General features: G+C 46.1%; 2 protein-coding genes across 2 annotated transcripts; both read left to right on the forward strand.

The window, feature by feature from the left end:
- Window positions 1-2,842: 2,842 nt before the first annotated feature.
- On the forward strand, window positions 2,843-7,154 carry LOC132206006 (ferritin, heavy subunit-like). Its single transcript, XM_059640777.1, has 4 exons — window positions 2,843-2,944; window positions 5,243-5,389; window positions 6,437-6,562; window positions 6,999-7,154. The coding sequence occupies exons 1-4, from the start codon at window positions 2,843-2,845 to the stop codon at window positions 7,152-7,154; spliced, it is 531 nt and encodes a 176-aa protein (XP_059496760.1).
- Window positions 7,155-10,228: 3,074 nt separating this feature from the next.
- On the forward strand, window positions 10,229-18,554 carry LOC132206511 (ferritin, heavy subunit-like). Its single transcript, XM_059640696.1, has 7 exons — window positions 10,229-10,370; window positions 10,786-10,919; window positions 13,205-13,351; window positions 14,120-14,245; window positions 14,629-14,763; window positions 18,252-18,316; window positions 18,437-18,554. Exons 1-7 carry the CDS (start codon window positions 10,229-10,231, stop codon window positions 18,552-18,554), a joined length of 867 nt encoding a protein of 288 aa, XP_059496679.1.
- Window positions 18,555-18,664: the final 110 nt, after the last annotated feature.

An 18,664-nucleotide genomic window follows, 5' to 3' on the forward strand; every position in this document is an offset into this window, starting at 1 on the left:
TTCAGAAGCAGCACGTTGTCTCATTGCCACCTACAGCAGGAGAGGAGTGGCCTGGGAGTAACACAGCAATGCTCATGGTTACATGCTCCTGTTTGATTGGCTCTTGCTGCTACAGCCAGCATTGAGCGCACTCAGCTGCTCCCTACGTTCCTCTGAGCTTCCCCTGTGCTGCACGTTGCCCTGACCCAGTGATGGAGAACGAGCAGCGATTTCAGTTCAAGTTGGGAATGGTGTGACTGAGGGAGGAAACCTGGAGCTGCGTACCATCCTGTACGGCTGTTTACTTTATCGTTCAAGCTGTCACACATTCTGGGGATTACCTCTAACTTTTGCAGCTCCTGTGCAATGTAGCCTTTGTAGAGGGCATGGCTCTTATGTGTCTGAACATATCTGTCACATGACAGAAATCCTTTTAATTTGGAGCAATCTTAATTCTTGTCAATAAGTCCCTGTTGTCCAGGAAGCAGCCATGTGGCCAGTGCAGTGTCGACACTCTACACCCCATCCTGTTCAGACCCACTCCATTCTCTTCACACTGTTTCCCATGGCTAATTCAGCTAGCCCCTTGTCATTCAGCAATTTAGTGTTGCCAATCCACTTAACCTGAAAATTGTTGGACCGTGGGAGAAAACTGGAGAACCTGGGAGACACGGGGAGAAAATGCAAACTCCAGACAGACAGTTTCCGAAGGCTGTAATGGAACGTAGGACCTTGTCACTGGGAGGTAACCGTGCTAACCACTGAGCCACTATCACACCCTAATGTACCAAACAAAGGAATATGCTGTTGCAGACCATGAGACTCAAAGAGGCATACAGCATGGAAACAGGCCCTTCAGCCCAGCCTGTCCACACCAACCACGTTTCCACTACTGAACAAGTCCCACTTGCCCACATTTTGCCCATATTCCTCCAAACCAAATCTGTAAATGGAAACATCTAAATGTCTCTTCAATGTTATAATTGTAAACACTTCTACCACTTCCTCTGGCAGCTCAGGCCATACACACACCATCGTCTCAGTGAAAATGTCCCTTTTAAATCTCTCCCCTCTCCCCTCTCCCCTCTCAAACCGATGCCCTCTCCCCTCTCCTTTCAAACCGATGCCCTCTCCCCTCTCTCCCCTCTCCTCTCAAACCGATGCCCTCTCCCCTCTCTCCCCTCTCTCCCCTCTCCTCTCAAACCGATGCCCTCTCCCCTCTCCCCTCTCAAACCGATGCCCTCTCCCCTCTCTCCCCTCTCCTCTCAAACCGATGCCCTCTCCCCTCTCCTCTCAAACCGATGCCCTCTCCCCTCTCTCCTCTCAAACCGATGCCCTCTCCCCTCTCCTCTCAAACCGATGCCCTCTCCCCTCTCCCCTCAAACCGATGCCCTCTGCCCTCTGCCCTCTCCCCTCTCCCCTCTCCCCTCTCCCCTCTCCCCTCTCCCCTCTCCCCTCTCCCCTCTCCCCTCTCCTCTCAAACCGATGCCCTCTCCCCTCTCCTCTCAAACCGATGCCCTCTAGTTTTGGACTCCCCTACTCTGTCCCAGCAAGCTTTTTATATACAGTCAATCTTGAGTGTGCCAATGACAAGGCTACATTTAGTGCTCAGCAACTGTTACACTTCAGGAGGTGGTGATGAGCTGCTTATTACAGTCCACCTGGTGTAGGAGAGACCGGAATGATGTTGCTGCTGCTGCTGAGGAGGGGCTTCTGGGATTTTCATTCGCAAACACTGATATTGTTCCAAGTCAGGCTGGTGACAGAGTTACATGGAGCTGCTTGACTGTTGCTGGGTCTACATGCAATCAGAAAATTGTACAGTGTTCCATCACACTTCCTAACTTCAGTCTTCTCGATAGTGGGCAGGCTTTGGAAAGTCAGGAGTTCAGCAATTCACAACAGAATTCCCAGCCTCGGGAAATTGAAATCAGCATTGAAACTTGTGGGTCAATCCAATAAGATAGTGCTAGATTGCAATCTGCTTTTGAAGCTGGGAGGCCAGTTGCTCAGCTCCACAATCTAGACAATGCAATGTAAACAGAACCAGAAACTCTCACTTGGAAACACGCTTCAATTGAGGGCTGGTTCTGTTTTGAAAAATTAAAAACTGCACATGGAGATAGAAGCGTTCAACGTGCGATACATTTCCTGCAGCAATTCAGTAGTAAGGCCTGAGGCCTACCGTGTACCTGAAGCACTCAGCACATTTAGCATTTTGGTTTTCAAACCGTGCTTCCTCAGACCCAAGTCCAAACAGATCACAGTAGATACAGAATGAATCCACAAAGTAGATTGTTTTTCTGTATTAGATGGTCCAAAAGCATATGAATTCTGTTGATGCACAGCAATGGGAAAATTTTACTGTTAAGAAAATCTAGTCATTTTTCAATCGGCTACAAATCTGTGATTCAAAAGGTACAAAGACTAATCCCTCAGAGTCACAAACCGACAGAATTCAGCAAATCTGTGATGAGCGTGTCTTAACACATAACCTCAGATACAAAGGTAAAGGTTCAGAGTCTATTTTGTTCTCATTTTCAGGGAGATGTACTTCCACAATTGGTATTTATGCTGGAGGCCAAAGGTCATTCAGCAATTCCATCATCGACCAGTTGTCAATTCTGATCGGTTTCTGGATCCAATTCCCATCCTGCACTGATTGGACGTGGCAGCTGATCAATTGATTAACAAGAGTGATTGGCCATCACTGATGATGCCATTTCCTGCTTCAGAAAATGAGAGTCTGCTCCTGGAGTATAAGTAATGCCCCAAGGAGGTTATGTTTTTTTGTATAGTTGATCTTGGTTCTAAATTGGTCACTTTTGTAGTGAAGAGAGTCAAACAAACTCCTCATCACAAGATGGCCTCCCAGATTAGTCAGAACTATCACCAGGATTGTGAAGCTGCTGTCAACAAGCAGATTAATGTGGAGCTCACTGCCTCCTATCTCTATCAGTCTTTGGTGAGTGTTGCCTCTCAGGGGTTTAACATTTAAACTATCATGTCAAAGTGACTGGTTTCCCTTGTTTCTAACTAACGTGATATTCTTGTTCACTGACTGTAATTGTTCTTAACTGAACTGCAATTCAGGATGAATGTGATGTTTCCATAGCAATGGGCTATGGGACTGATGCCCCACTTGGCCTGCAGTGACACATTGAGGTGAAGTGTTCTTGGTGTTCTCAGACTCCCTTAGACTGTTGTGACTGGCAGTAACTGTTACTCCCTCATTAGGGTTGTTGAAAGTGAAGGTTTGTTAGGCCTGTTCCTGGGGTTGCATGATCTAGTGTATTGGTGCTACTGGAATGTCTGGAGATTTTTCACTCTATAACAGTGAAGAAATGGAGATTCTGCTCTCATGCTGGCCCTATTTGAAACAGGCCTCTTTTGTCAGTTGGTGCTGTGCCTGTGACCACCTGAAAAATAGTAGCATTTGTAGGTGAGAGAGATAATATTAAGTGCAGATGCAGGACAATCTGTTTATAACAAGGTGTTGAGCGAGAATAACAGCAGGCCAAGTGGCACCTTAGGAGCAGGAAAGCTCCTGTTTCAGGACTCAAGGGTCTAGGCCCGAAGCATTAGCTTTCCTGCACTGAAGATGCCACTTGGCTGGCTGTGTTGTTCCAGCTCTAAACCTTGTTATCTTGGATTTATGTATGCAAGGTGTTATTCTTTTTTTCAGTGAGGGGAAAACATCATGCCTTGCGATTGCCTCACGTTTGTTTTTTATTCTCCAGTAGGATTGACTGTAGAACAGTACAGGCCCTTCAGCCCTCGCCGTTGTGCTGACCTGTCATACCGATCTGAAGCCCATCTAACCTACACTATTCCATATGTGTCTAATGATGACTTAAATGTGCCTCAAGTTGGCGAATCTACAACCGTTGCAGGCAAAGCATTCCATTCCCTTCCTACTCTGAGTAAAGAAACTACCTTTTGACATCTGTCCTATATCTTCCAACCCTCAGTTTAAAGGTAGGCCCCCTCGTGCTTGCCGTCTTCATCCTAGGAAGAAGCCTTTCCCTATCTAACCCTCTGAATATTTTGTCTCAATTAAGTCTCCTCTCAACGTTTGTCTCTCTGTTGAAAACAGCCTCAAGCCCCTCTGCCTTTCCTTGTAAGATGTTCCCTCCATACCAGGCAACATCCCAGTCAATCTCCTCTGCACCCTTTCCAAAGCTTCCACATCCTCCTTATAATGCAGTGACCAGAACTGTACGCAATACTCAGTGTGGCCACAGAGTTTTGTACAGCTGCAGCATAACCTCTTGGTTCCAGAAAACAATCCCTCTGTTAATAAAAGCCAAAACACAATGCCTTAACAGCCCTGTCAACCTGGGTGGCAACTTTCAAGGACCTGTGTACATGGACACCAAGATCTCTTTGCTCATCAACACCACCAAGAATCTTACCATTAGCCCAGTACTTTGCCTTCTGGTTACTCCAACAAAGTGCATCACCTCACACTTGGCTGCATTAAACTCCATTTGCCACCTCTCAGCCCAGCTCTGCAGCTTATCTATGTCTCTCTGCAACCTACAGCATCCTTCGTCATTATCTGCAACTCCACCTTAGTGTCGTCTGCAAATTTATTAACCCCTCCTTCTACGCCCTCATCCAGGTCATTTATAAAAATGACAAACAGCAGTAGACCCAGCACTGACCCTTGCGGTACACGACTAGTAACTGGTCTCCAGGATGAACACTTCGCATCAACTACCACCCTCTGACTTCTTTCAGCAAGCCAATTTTCATTCCAAACTGCTATATCTCCCACAATTCCATTCCACTACAGTTTGTACAGTAGTCTATTGTGGGGAATGTTATCGAACGCCTTGCTGAAATTCATATACACCACATCAACCGGTTTCCTCTCATCTACTTGTTTGGTCACCTTCTCAAAGATTGAGGGTCTGAGTGGCCTAATCCTGTTTGTTCTGATAACAGTTTTTGTTTCTTTGGTTTTTTAACTTTCTTTAAAAATGAACCAGTGTCTTCAGGATTGCCTCTAATTATTTTGAACTGAATAGAAGCTGTCACTTTATCACAAGCTCCAACTTCATGTTCACCATGGAACCAAGTTTAAATCTATATCTGCATGACTGACCAACACTCACTTCTCTCCCGTCCCCATATACCGGAGGTTTAACACCTTTATTGAATAGTCAGCCTGATCGGGAAGGCTTGCTTCTTCTCACCACTGAGACTGAACTGTGGCCAGTGATGTGTTTAATGGGCTTTTGGCTGTTTTCTGTTCCAGATGTCCTACTTTGACCAGGATGATGTTGCCCTCTCCCATTTCTCCCGGTTCTTCAAACATCAGTCCCAGGAGAAGCAGGAACATGCAGAGAAGCTGCTGAAATTCCAGAATCAGCGTGGAGGCCGGGTCCTCCTCCAGGATGTGAAGGTTGGAGTTGGGAATATATGGCTGCTCTTGTCATGTGGCTTCAAGTCATCAGTGGCAGGCTGTTTGCCTCCTCTCAGGAGAGTGAAGAGTTCTTTCAGTTTGGTTTCTAAGTTTCATCTCCTTGAAGTCATGCAGTGTATGGGAAAAGCCACTTGCCCCCCCATAAACAGAACTACACTAATCTGACTTGCTTGCACTTGGTCCACAGATGACTATACCCTGGCATGAAGTACATGTCCAGATACTGCTGGAGTTGCTATCTCCACTGCCATCTCTTCCCCTCCCCACCCAGACCACGGTTCAACTCTTATCTTGATCAGCCTCCTTTTTGGGAATGTGGTTTCCTATAATTGCCCCTCTATAACCTGCTTACTCCTCAAACCTGTGCTCTCTGGTCTGTCTTCCTCATGGCCCACATTCTCCCCATCTCCTGTCCCAACTTCTCTCTGCTAACTGCCTCAGCCTGTTTGTCCTCCAGCCAATCCAACACCTCAATGGATTTTCCACCTGAGGGACCTTCCTGTCCTTCTGATAGTGGTCCTGTTCACAACACCATTGCTTCTTTGACCTGGCCAAAATTTGAGTGGAAGAAGAAATGGCTGGCCTTGGGGTGTGGCTTCCATTCATCAGTAACAGGATGATGACATCCTGAAGGCAGGTGCAGGAAGTGAAGTGCTTCTGTCTTTCACCCATCATTCGGTCTACATCTTGTGCAAGAACTATACTGTCTAAATTCTGCGTGATAATCTCAAACTCATTGCTTTGTTCCTGGCTTCGGTGAAATCAAACATACACTCAGGTTGAAAGTTTAAGGTCTGCTGCTAATAACGTGGCTGGACTCTTTTAGTTTTAAAGCAGTTCTGTTTGTACCAAGTACAATCAGACAAGATCCATGTGTCTGTGCGCTCCTACCGTTAGACATGCCGACAATGATTGCTTTCCCTTTACATGAAGGGTTAAGGTTCAATTGTTGAACAAGGGTGCTGCATGTAATGGGGAATAGTGAGGTTTGTCCTGGAGCTTAGCTGTCCTTCTTTCCATCCTCAGAAGCCAGAGAGGGATGAGTGGGGTAACAGCCTGCAGGCAATGCAGGTTGCCCTGGATCTGGAGAAGAATGTGAACCAGAGTTTGCTGGATCTACACCAACTCGCCACTGCCCAGACTGACCCTCATGTAAGCTTCACCTCTTCATTGTCATCACTGCTACACCCTCAGGGCAACACTTCATTGATTGGTCTTTGTGGTTTGGAAATTCACTGCTGTAACACTTTGCCTGGCTGACATTGGACCTGAAGTGATCATGCTGAGGATCTGTTCAGCGGTTATAAAAATCAAGTCAGATGAGAATTTGGATAATTATGTCGAAGGAGTGTTGAACTGATACTGGCCACTGAATTCTCGTTTAGTATCATTGTCCATCACAATCCACCTCCACTCCATTTCACAAACAGCAAGATGGAGCAGCTGAAATCCTATTCTCCTCACTGGCAAATTCTGCAGGTGCTGGCTAGTTTTTTCAGGGCTGTTGAAAGTGGGTATGGTGAAATGTTTTGCAGTGGGAATTCTGAAGTTGTCTTTAATAGTGATCGCAATTTCTCATCTGTTGCAGCTGTGTGACTTTTTGGAGACTCACTATTTGGATGAGGAGGTGGAGATCATCAAGCAACTTGGGGACTACATCACCAACCTGAAGCGCCTGGGAGCCCCTGAGAATGGGATGGGAGAGTACCTGTTTGACAGGCTCTCCCTGGAGGACAGCAGTTAGTGTGGCCTGGAGTACTGTCTGCTTGGTCTGAATGCATTCCCCACTTCACCCTGGGCAATCTGTCTCCTTCCAGGGAGAAGGGGCTTGGAACAAAGAATGTAATGGCTGTACCAGCTGAATGGAATGAATAAAATCATGTGTTGATCTTGCTTATTGTCCATCATTCACACCACATATTGCTGTTGGTAGATGATGCTTGAAACCATTGATGAAGACATTGTACAGCTAATCAATCTAACTTGGACATGTGACTGGATAGTTGTTAGTCTCTCCCTTCCCATTTCGGTTGGGTCATGGCTAACTAGGCTTAGGTAATACAAACTGTTCCCACCTGGAATGTCAAGTTTCAGTTTACAGTCTGCATACCAAGATTAGCTTATTTCTGGGTGTGATGTGCACGATTGCTCTCAAAATAATTTGCTTTCACCTTTTGGGTGACAGGACCTTCCTCTAGTCTGCAAGAAGGGAGACTAGACATTCACCTGTTTCTAATTTCATACTCACTTCCACATTTCCCATAGCATTGCTTACTATCAACTTCCATGAAAATGTATTCCTTTCAGCGGCCACCAACTCAAACCACACCATCTGTCTGGTGTGGGTCAATTTCCCCTCATGCAAAGTGTCAAGGAGGAGGTCAATCAGTCAGTGGCTTTCCCTCCCTAAGCAGGGAATGATACAATCACAAAATGGCAGGTGTAGTGCTCCAAGGGACGCTAACATGACCACTATCTTCCATTTTAAATGTTACTGTTTGTGATGGTGTTTTGTCTCTGGACATGGCAAAGGATCAGATGGGCACAAATGTCTTGTTTATAACCATCAGCAATTGGGCACTTGCAGGAATTCACTCCCTCTCTCATGTGTGTACACACTGCACTCCAGTTAAACAAGGAATCCACCCATACTCTAGGGGGGGCAAGGGGAAACAGTTGGTTGAAAGCAATAACAAGTTATGTCACTGTAGCTCGCTCATTTGACTGTTTCCTTCTCATCCAACTGAGCCCCTGCACTTTCTTCAATAATCTGCTAGCCCAAACACTTACAACAGGCACATTCTTGGGAGTCCGATCAACCAATTCTCCTGAAACTGTATTGGTTTAGAGGGCAGGGTCTTGTTGCCACTTACACTATATTAATAGCGACCTGGGAATTACATCACCCATGGTTAAATGCTGCCATTTGATTGACTCTTGCTGCTAAAGCCAGCATTGAGCGCACTAAGCTGCTCCCTTGGTTCCTCTGAGCTTCCCCCGACTGTGAGGGTTACTCCTGATGCAGGTTGACTTCACCCAATCACATTGAAGGAGCAGTGTGACTCGGAGAGGAGACCGGGAGATGCTGACCTTCCTGTACAGCTGCTTCCTTTATCTTTCGAGGTATCGGGGGTTAGGGAGGGGGTAATCAGAGACGTCCTGTTTCAGGGAGTTTTGTAGCGAGTGCACACTGCAGCCTTCATGGAGGGTGTGGGTCTTTGAGGCACTGAATGTGTTTGTTCCATCATGGGAATCTTTTTATTTTCACCAACCTTAAGTCTTGGCCATAGTAATCCTCAAGGGCAGGAACAGGCCATTCGGCCCATTAAATCTGCATTGGCCCTATGACCAGCATCATGTTCAGACCCTCCCCAGTCCCTTTGCCCCACATTTCCCATGGCTAATTTACCCAGACTGCATGTCCCCTTGTCACTAATGGCAATTTAGCACAGCTAGTACACCTACTCTACATGTCATTTGACTGTGGTAGGAGACTGGAACACATGAAGGAAATCCACATAGAAAGGAGGAGAATGTACAAACTCCACACAGACTGTTTTCCCCAAGGCTAGAATCGAACTCAGGTCCCTGTCGCTGTGAGCTAACAGTGCTAACTGCTGAGGCCTGAGGATCCGTCAACCCCTAAGCTACCAAACAAAGGAGGAGGCTGTTGCAAAGTCAGAGCCATCCATCATGGAAATAGACTCTTCAGCACAACATGTCCTTGCAGACCAGGTTTCCTCAAATTGTGTCGTGCCATTTGCCTACATTTGGCCCAAATCCCTCTAAACTGTTCCATCCCATATAAATGTCAAAATGTCTTGTAACTGTACCCAAACCTACCGTTTCCCTTGGCAGCTCATTCCATACACACTCCACCCTCTGTGTGAAAACATTGCCCCTCCCATCCCTTATAAATCTTTCCCCTCTCCCGATAAACCGATGCCCTCTCGTATTGGACCCCCCTACCATGTCCCAGCATGCTTTTTTTATACAGTCAATCTTGAGTGTGCCAATGGCAAGGCTACATTTAGTGCTCAGCAACTGTTACACTTCAGCAGGTGGTGATGAGCTGCTTATTACAGTCCACCTGGTGTGGGAGAGACCGGAATGATGCTGCTGCTGCTGCTGAGGAGGGGCTTCTGGGATTTTCATTCGCAAACAGGGATAGTGTTCCAACTCAGGATGGCGTTAGATTTACATGGAGCTGATTGAGTGATGTAGGGGCTGCACTGAGTCAGAAAATTGTGAACTGTTCCATAAATATTTATTAACACATCCTGACCCCAGTGTTATCCATTGGGGACAGGCTTTGGAAAGTCAGGAGTTGAATCCACTCGGAAACATGCTGGAGTTAAGCACTAACACAGTGTGGAGCAGGATGAACACAGCAGGACAGGCAGCATCAGAGGAGCAGGAAAACTGACGTTTCAGATCAGGACCCTTCTTCAAAAAAGGGAAAATCCGCCCATTTCTGAAGAAGCATCCCAACTCGAAACATCAGTTTTCCTGCTCCTCTGATGCTGCCTGGCCTGCTGTGTGCATCCAGTTCCACATTGTGTTATCTCTGACTCCAGCAACAGCAGTTCTTACTATCCGTGAGGGAGTTCAGCGCTGGTCATCCTCGAAGTGATTAAAAACTAAACACGGAGATAAAAATGCTGAACGTGCAATATTATTCTCACAGCTATCTCCTGGTCCATTTACGTATACAGCCAGAGGCCTACTGTGTGTCTGAGACACTCAGCACCTTTCGCATTTTGATTTTCAATCTGGCCGACTGAGATCCACAGTTGACGAGATCCCGGCAGATTCAGAATGGATCCACAATGTACATCAGTTGCCTGTATTAAATGTTCCGAAAGCACATGGATTCTGTTGGTGCACACCAATAGGAAAATGTTTACTGTCAACAAAATCTGGCCATTTCTCACTGGGCTCCAACACTGTCGTTCAAAAGGTACAAAGATAAATCTCTCAGAAGAACAAACTGACAGAATTCAGCTAATCTGTGATGAGTGTTTATTAATGAAAAGCCTCAGATACAAAAGTGAAGTCTTGGAGTGTATTTTATTCTCATTTTCAGGGAGATGTCCTTCCAGAATTTGCACTTGTGCAGGAGGTCAAAGGTCATTCAGCAATTCCATCATCGACCAGGTGTCAATTCTGATCGGTTTCTGGATCCAATTCCCATCCTGCACTGATTGGACGTGCCAACTGATCAATTGATTAACAAGAGTGATTGGCCATCACTGATGATGTCATTTCCTGCTCAATAAAATGAGGGCTTGCAACTGACGTATAAATAGTGTCTCATGAGAGTGATGTTTTAAGTGTAGTTGGTTTTCTTTTTAAGTTTGTTCTTTGATTGTGAGGAAAAAGGAAAGCCCCTTTTCTCCACCCAAAATGGCCTTCCCAGATCAGTCAGAACTATCACCAGGATTGTGAAGCTGCTGTCAACAAGCAGATTAATGTGGAGCTCACTGCCTCCTATCTCTATCAGTCTTTGGTGAGTGTTGTTTGTGAGGTTAAAATTCAATCTATTATTCTGAAGTGAGCTATTTCCCTTGTTTCTAACTAACTTGACCCCCTTGTAGATTGCGTTTCATATCTCTTACCTATTGAACACATCAGGAGGAATGTCATGTTATCATATCAGTGGGCTATGGTCCTGATGTACAATAATGGTGGACCCTGTCACTCTTCAATGATCTCTGGAGGGTCAAGTATTTTTTTTTCTGACTGACCTAATTCAAAATTCCCTGATAAGGTTGTGCCTGGCAGTAATTGTCACTAGGATTATCAAAAAGTTCATCTAATTTCTGAAGGAACTGGAATAACATTGGCTAGTTACTGGCTTCTGTTTTTAATTTCTTGCTTTCTGTTTATTTAGTGATGCATGTCATTGAACAACATGCTGACTTGGTATAGTAGTAAGGCATTATGGTAGCTCTTTCCAATTAACCAAATCTGATCTGACGTAGCCTTCAGGGTTTGGCTGTGACTGGTAGCAGCTCAAATAGGCCTTTTTGGAGGCCTACTGGGCTTTGTCTTCGTTTATTGAGATGGGTGTGGCTCTTCCCTTCAAACTCAACAGGAAATTGATCTGCTGTGGTGTGTGAAGTGAGACGCTGGTGCTTCTGGAATGTGCTGAAGGTATTGCCTCAGTGATAGTGATGAAATGGATTGTTCCCAGACCATCTATCCTGGCCCTGAAACACACTGGCCCCATAGGCCAGGTGGCAGTGTGCTTGTGCCCTTCTAAGGGGTAGACTGTTTGGAAGGTGTGTTTGAAGTAACCTTGGTGAGTGCTGCAGGGGACCTAGTAGATAATGGACCCTGAAAGGAGGTGGTGAATGCAGTCCCCATGAAGTGGGCTGCTCTGTCCTGGGTGGTGTCTGCTTCTTGCATGTTGTAGCTCCACCTCTCTAGACACATGGAGAATATTCATCTCTCTCTGGGCTTGTGCCTGTTGGAAGGAAGCTGCCTCGATGTAAGGATGGAGTCTATATAACCTCCATTTGGGAGGTGGGAACAGCTTTAACTGGTGAACCACTTGGGGTTTAATCACTGGCCAGTGTCCCAGCACAACAGGGAATTATGTACCAATCAATAAGTCTCCACTATTCTGCCTTCTGCAACTTAGAACTACCCAATTAAACCATACTCTTTGGCCTCACATTGTATTTGAGGGTTGAAGTAACTTTTCCCATCAGGATTCCTTGCTTGTAGCAGCTCTCATGCATCAGCTTCTGAAGAAACAGCCAATGGACGACGTACTTTTATTTCAACTGAAGCTGTAGCCCTCCAATGTTGAATTGTGAATGTCAGTTTCAGACATGAGTAATTATGGGTGGGGAAAATTAAGCATTTTGCATGTTCAACTAGGTGAAATGAACGTTTCCAGCAGTGTTTACTGATGACATTATCCATAGAACAACAGTTGATCTAGAGATCAATTGTCTGTCTCCAACATTTGACTTTTTTCTTCAGTTTGTTCTTACCATTTGTTTTCAGTGTGATGCTTGTTTGCAAGCTTCTGGATGTGAGTGCATTCAAACTAGTGTGTAATAGCCTTCTGTGACAACAATCCAAAGGCTGTTACTAGGTAGGCTTTCCTCACCAGAATCTTGGTGCCACTTTCTCCTCCATGCTGCAGACAGCATGTCCTGTAGCGTTGAAATACATGGTAGATCCAACCTCATTAATCCTGAGGTTGCAGAACTTCCTTCCTCCTGGTTGTACTGTTAGAGTAGTGATCAACATCAGTATAAGAGATACCAAGGTCAGGAGATGGATGAACACAGCAGGCCAAACAGGAAATCTGACACTATGGGCTAACATTTGTTTGCCACCTTAGCCCCAAAGGAGAATTGCAGTGCCTCGCAGCTGCCCCACCCAGAGTCCATTCTGCACACCATCTCCTGGCACTTGGTTAAAACCTAACTCATCACTAATTTCATTCAATCCTGATGAGTGTTCGACAGAGGAAACACAAATTCAATTTTTCTCTCTGCTGTGCCAGACTCCCTGAGCATTGCACTGTGTATCTTAAACCAAAACACATGGTATGCACATCCTCCCTGGAGGAAGCTGGGTTTGTTGAGATTGATCCAGTTCAAGGATCGTCTGGCTAATTGGACAACACTAGGTTCATGACCACAGTAACGTACCAAACATAACAGCTAGTGGCATTCTGGAGCCAACTTTTAATTCTAAACCAGGCATCAATTTGAGATCTTCAATTGGGCCCAGTGGTGCCTTTAATGGGATTTGAAATGTTCTCTCTTCCAGATGTCCTATTTTGACCAGGATGATGTTGCCCTCCCCCATGTCTCCCAGTTCTTCAAAGATCAGTCCCAGGAGAAGCAAGAACATGCAGAGAAGCTGCTGAAATTCCAGAATCAGCGTCGAGGCCGAGTCCTCCTCCAGGAAGTGAAGGTTGGAGTTGAGAAGGGAAGGCTTGGTGGGATGGGGTGGAGAAAAGTTAGCTGCTCTTGTGGTGAGGTTTCAAGTCAGTGACAAGAATTAACATACTGATAACTAAGTTGTTCCTCTGTTTGGGTTCCTGCTTTTTCATTTTGAAATGCCAGAAATCTCTCAAGCCCTTTGGCTGCCCATGTCTATGCTGACCCAACAAACAACAAACCACACTAACCCCACTCATCTGCACTTAATCTACTGCCCACTATGCCCTGCCCTAGTTGTCCAGATGTTGCTTAAATTTTGGAGTAGCTGGCTGCTCCACTTTTTTTTCTTCCCCCTGATATGCTGCATTTCACATTCCCACCATCCTCCTCTAGGGTGATAAGAGGGGAGCAGAGTGGCTTCCTCCAACCTGTGCTCTCTGGTCTTGATGTCTGCCATGGGGAAGACATAATCCCCATCTGCTGTGCACTCCCCAGTCTTCCATGCTTCCATCAGATAACTGTCTTCCCAACCACATCATTTCCTCAAAGGAAAATCCCAGCCTATCCAACCTCTGATCAATGAATTTTCCATCTTGGGGCAACATCCTGGTGACCCTCCTTGGTGATTCTGTCCTTTTGACCTGGCCAGTGTCAGTCACAGGTGAAATACAATATTGCCAAGTTTGTGACAAGACTTGGGTGGGAGACTTTTCAGATGTTATTGGGAGGGCTGAATGGCCTGTTCCTATGCTTGCAGGAATTCTGATTCTGAAGCTTACCTGTCCTTCTTTCTCTCCAGAAGCCAGAGAGGGATGAGTGGGGTAACAGCCTGCAGGCAATGCAGGTTGCCCTGGATCTGGAGAAGAATGTGAACCAGAGTTTGCTGGATCTACACCAAGTCGCCACTGCCCAGACTGACCCTCATGTAAGCTTCACCACCTCATTCTCATCACTGCTACACCCTCAGGGCAACACTTCATTGGTTGGTCTGTGTGGGTTGGAAATTCACTGATTTACACTTCTTTTTGTACAGATCACATGGATCACTTCAGATCCATACTGATTACAAAGATCATTGCTGAGCAGTTGAATCAAAGTATGTATTTTAACTTGTAAACCTGTGGGAGGACTGAGGTGATATTGGTCATTGAACTCTCATTCAGGACCATTGCAGTGGAATGACTTTTATCCATCACATTAACTCCGCTCTAGTTAACAATCTCCCGAGTATGCATGTTTTTCAGTGGGAATTGTAAAATTGTCAGGGATAGCGTTAATGCACCCAGTTGTCCTATTCCTCTGTTGCAGCTGTGTGACTTCCTGGAGACTCACTATTTGGATGAGGAGGTGGAGATCATCAAGCAACTTGGGGACTACATCACCAACCTGAAGCGCCTGGGAGCCCCTGAGAATGGGATGGGAGAGTACCTGTTTGACAGGCTCTCCCTGGAGGACAGCAGTTAGTGTGCCCTGGAGTACTGTCTGCTTGGTCTGAATGCATTTCCCCACTTCACCCTGGGCAATCTGTCTCCTTCCAGGGAGAAGGGGCTTGTAGCAAAGAATGTAATGGCTATACCAGCTGAATGGACTAAATAAAATCATGTATTGATCTTGCTTATTGTCCATCATTCAGAGCACTGGGCACTGAGGAAGGTGTCTGAGCTTGAAGCCAGTTCTTTCTGTAACTTGGCTGATTGAATTACTAATTGGAAGAGTGAGCACTTACTGGATTTTTTTACTGTCACATATGGGACAGTAGCAAGAAGGAGGTCTGTTTTTTTTTGTAGTCCCATAAGGTATTCTCATCCAAATAGGATGGCGTTGGGATTTGCTGACTGAAATCCAAGAGTCTAGAGGACAATTAGCACATATCTGTATACGGTGGGGTCAAATATCAGACAGGAAGTTCGCATACCTTCTCAAGGGTAAAACTAGACACCCAGTTCTGTGGTATCTTGGATTTGGAATATTTATGTGCAATGGCAGCTTTCCCTTAAAATCACCTTCTCTTCCCCCACCCTTGCCCCACCTCAGCCACCCTGAACAATAAACCCTGTGGGCCAAGTGGCAGACATGGCACTATGAAGGCGAACCTGTGATCTGATGCCTGGATCAGTTGAGAAACAGCTGAAGGGAGGAGGTGCATCAGCCACTTGGATCCTGGTGGAGGAACCAGCTCAGTTGGCAAAGAGTACACCTCGATTTGTACTTTTGGTCTCGCCTCCCCACTACAACCCTACCCTCATCAATATAATCTATTCTCAAGATTGTTGCTTTGTTTCCCCGGGGGATGCAGCCCAGGGGTTGTTGGGAGCCTGGTAAGAGGTCAGACCAGGGCCAGTGTTTGGAGGCAAGGGTCACAGCCTGTCACCTCCACACCGCCTGTTGCCGCTAACTGCAGTGGGTAACTCTGACTGGTTGGATATTTCTCCTTTTTTCATTCTGGGCTATGTATACTTCCTCCAGGGGTCCTTGTTTTAAATACGCACCTCAGCACAACAAATCTAGCCACACTGGGCTTGCGATTTGCCCAGAAACAATCCAAAGTTGTCCTTATGTGGCTCCCTGACTTTGCTTTCTTTCTATATCCCCGCACTCACGCCAAGTTGCCAGGTCTACTGAAATATAATCTTCCAGCCTGCCAGCCCACATCTGGGGAAATTCAGCCCAAACCTTCACAGCAGCAACGTTCGTGGGAATCAATTCAAGAAATTCCCCTGAACTAAATTCAATTACAATACATTGTCTCATTGCCACTGACAGCAGGATAACAGGAACCTGGCAATAACACAGCAATGCTCATGGTTAAATGCTGCCATGTGATGGGCTTTTTGCTGTGAAAACCAGCATTGAACGCACTAAGCTGCCCCCTTCGTTCCTGAGTCTCAAATGAAGAGGGTTACTCCTGAAGCAGGCTGATGATACTCAGTGATGGTGAATGAGTAGGGACTTCCAGTACAGAGGTATCGCGGCGTGAAACATCAGCTTTTGTGCTCCTAAGATGCTGCTTGGCCTGTTGTGTTCATTCAGCTCCACACTGTCATCAGGGACTTCCAGTGAAGTTGGGAACCATGTAACATACTGAGGAAAGCTGGAGATAGCAGATTTCCTGTACAGCTCCTTTTCCCTTCCAGGTGTCAGGTCATGGGTGCGTGAGGGTGCTATCAGAGACATCCTGGGGATTGTTTCAGGGAGCTTTGTAGCGAGTGCACACTGCAGTCTCCACGCAGCGTGTGGGTCTGTAAGGCACTGAACATTTGTTCCACCTCGTAGAAGTTAATTTTTACCAATCTGAAGTCTTGGCTACAGAATGAATCCCTGCAGTGCAGGAAGAGACGATTTGCCGATGAACTCTGCATTGGCCCACCCTCCACGCTTACCTTCATGTTTCCCGTGGCTAATTTACCTAGCCTGCATTCCGCCTGTCGCTAGCAGTGGTTTAGTATTGCCAATCCACCGATTCTGCAGATCATTGGACGGTGGGAGGAAATCCAAACAGACAAAGGACGAACGTGCAAACTCTGCACAGACAGTTTCCCCAAGGCCAGAATCAAACCCAGGCCCCTGGTGCTGTGCGGTATCAGTGCTCACAACTGAGCCACCATCACACCCCAAAGTACCAAACAAAGGAGGAGGCTGTCGCAAAGTCGAGTCATATACAGCATGAAAATTGACACTTCAGCCCGACCAGGTTTTGAAAATGTGGAGTACCATTTGCCTGCATTTGGTCCATATTCCTCTAAACCAGTCCTTTCCACATAAATGTCCAAATGCCTTTTAAATGTTGTAACTATACCCACCTCTACCACTTCCTCTGGCAGCTTGTTCCATACATGCACCACCCTCTCTGAGGCAATGTTGTCCCTCGTGACCCCTTTAAATCTTGCCCCTCTCCCCTCAAACCAATGCCCTCTAGTTTTGGACCCCCTCCCCCCCCCCACCGTGTCCCAGCATGCTTTTTATATACAGTCAATCTTGAGTGTGCCAATGGCAAGGCTACATTTAGTGCTCAGCAACTGTTATACTTCAGGAGGTGGCGATGAGCTGGTTATTACAGTCCACCTGGTGTAGGAGAGACCGGAATGATGATGCTGCTGCTGCTGCTGCTGAGGAGGGGCTTCGGGGATTTTCATTCACAAAGAGGGATATTGTTCCAAGTCAGGATGGTGACAGAGTTACATGGAGCTGCTTGAGCATCATTGGGGCCGTCTTGAGCCAGAACATTGTAAAGTCATCCGTCACACTTCCTAACTTCAGTCTTGTTGATGGTGGACAGGCTTTGGAAAGTCAGGAGTTGAGTGATTCACAACAGAATTCCCAGCCTCTTCCCACATTCTGAGCTGTTTGTTCTACAGAGTGCAATGTAAACAGGACCAGAACCTCCTGTTGAGAAACACGCTGCAGTTAAGCGCTTGTTGTCCTTGGAGCAGTTAAAAACTGAACACAGAAATAGAAATATTGAATGTGCGATATATTCCAGCATCTGATACCTCAGTAGTTTAGCTGGGAAATTCAGCCCATTTCTGAAGAAGGGTCCCAACCCAAAAAGTCAGCCTTCCTGATCCTCTGAAGCTGCCCAGCCTGCTGTGTTACTCCAGCTCCACGCTGTCTTATCTCTGACCCCAGCATTGACAATTCTTACTATCTCTGAGGGAGTTAAGTGCTCGTCATTCTTGAACTGACTAAAAACTGAACACCGAGATAAAATGCTGAACATGGAATATATTTCTAGCAGCTGTCACATGGGCTATTTGGGTATAGACCCTGAGGCCTACTCCCGCACAGCACATTTTCTAATTTGATTTTCAAACTGGACGTACTACGATCCACAGTCAACGAGATCCTGGCAGATTCTGAATGGATCCATAGCCTGTAGGTACCTGTATTAAATGACCCAAAAGCACATGAATTCTGTTGCTGCACACCAACAGGAAAATGTTTGCTGTCAACAAAATCTTGCCACTTTTCAATGGGCTCCAACACCGTCGTTCAAAAGGTACAAAGACAAACCCCTCAGAGTAACAAACCGACAGAATTCAGCAAATCTGTGATGAGCGAGTCTTAACACATAACCTCAGATACAGAAGTTTCAGAGTATGTTTCTTGTCGTTTTCAGGGAGATGTCCTTCCAGAATTTGCACTTGCGCGGGAGGTCAAAAGTCAATCAGCAGTTCCATCATCGACCAGGTGTCAATTCTGATCGGTTTCTGGATCCAATTCCCATCCTGCACTGATTGGACGTGCCAACTGATCAATTGATTAACAAGAGTGGTTGGCCATCACTGATGATGTCATTTCCTGCCCAATAAAATGAGGGCTTGCAACTGAGGTATAAATAGTGTCT

Source organism: Stegostoma tigrinum, chromosome 38, assembly GCF_030684315.1.
Source record: "Stegostoma tigrinum isolate sSteTig4 chromosome 38, sSteTig4.hap1, whole genome shotgun sequence".
In the NCBI taxonomy this organism is placed as follows: domain Eukaryota; kingdom Metazoa; phylum Chordata; class Chondrichthyes; order Orectolobiformes; family Stegostomatidae; genus Stegostoma; species Stegostoma tigrinum.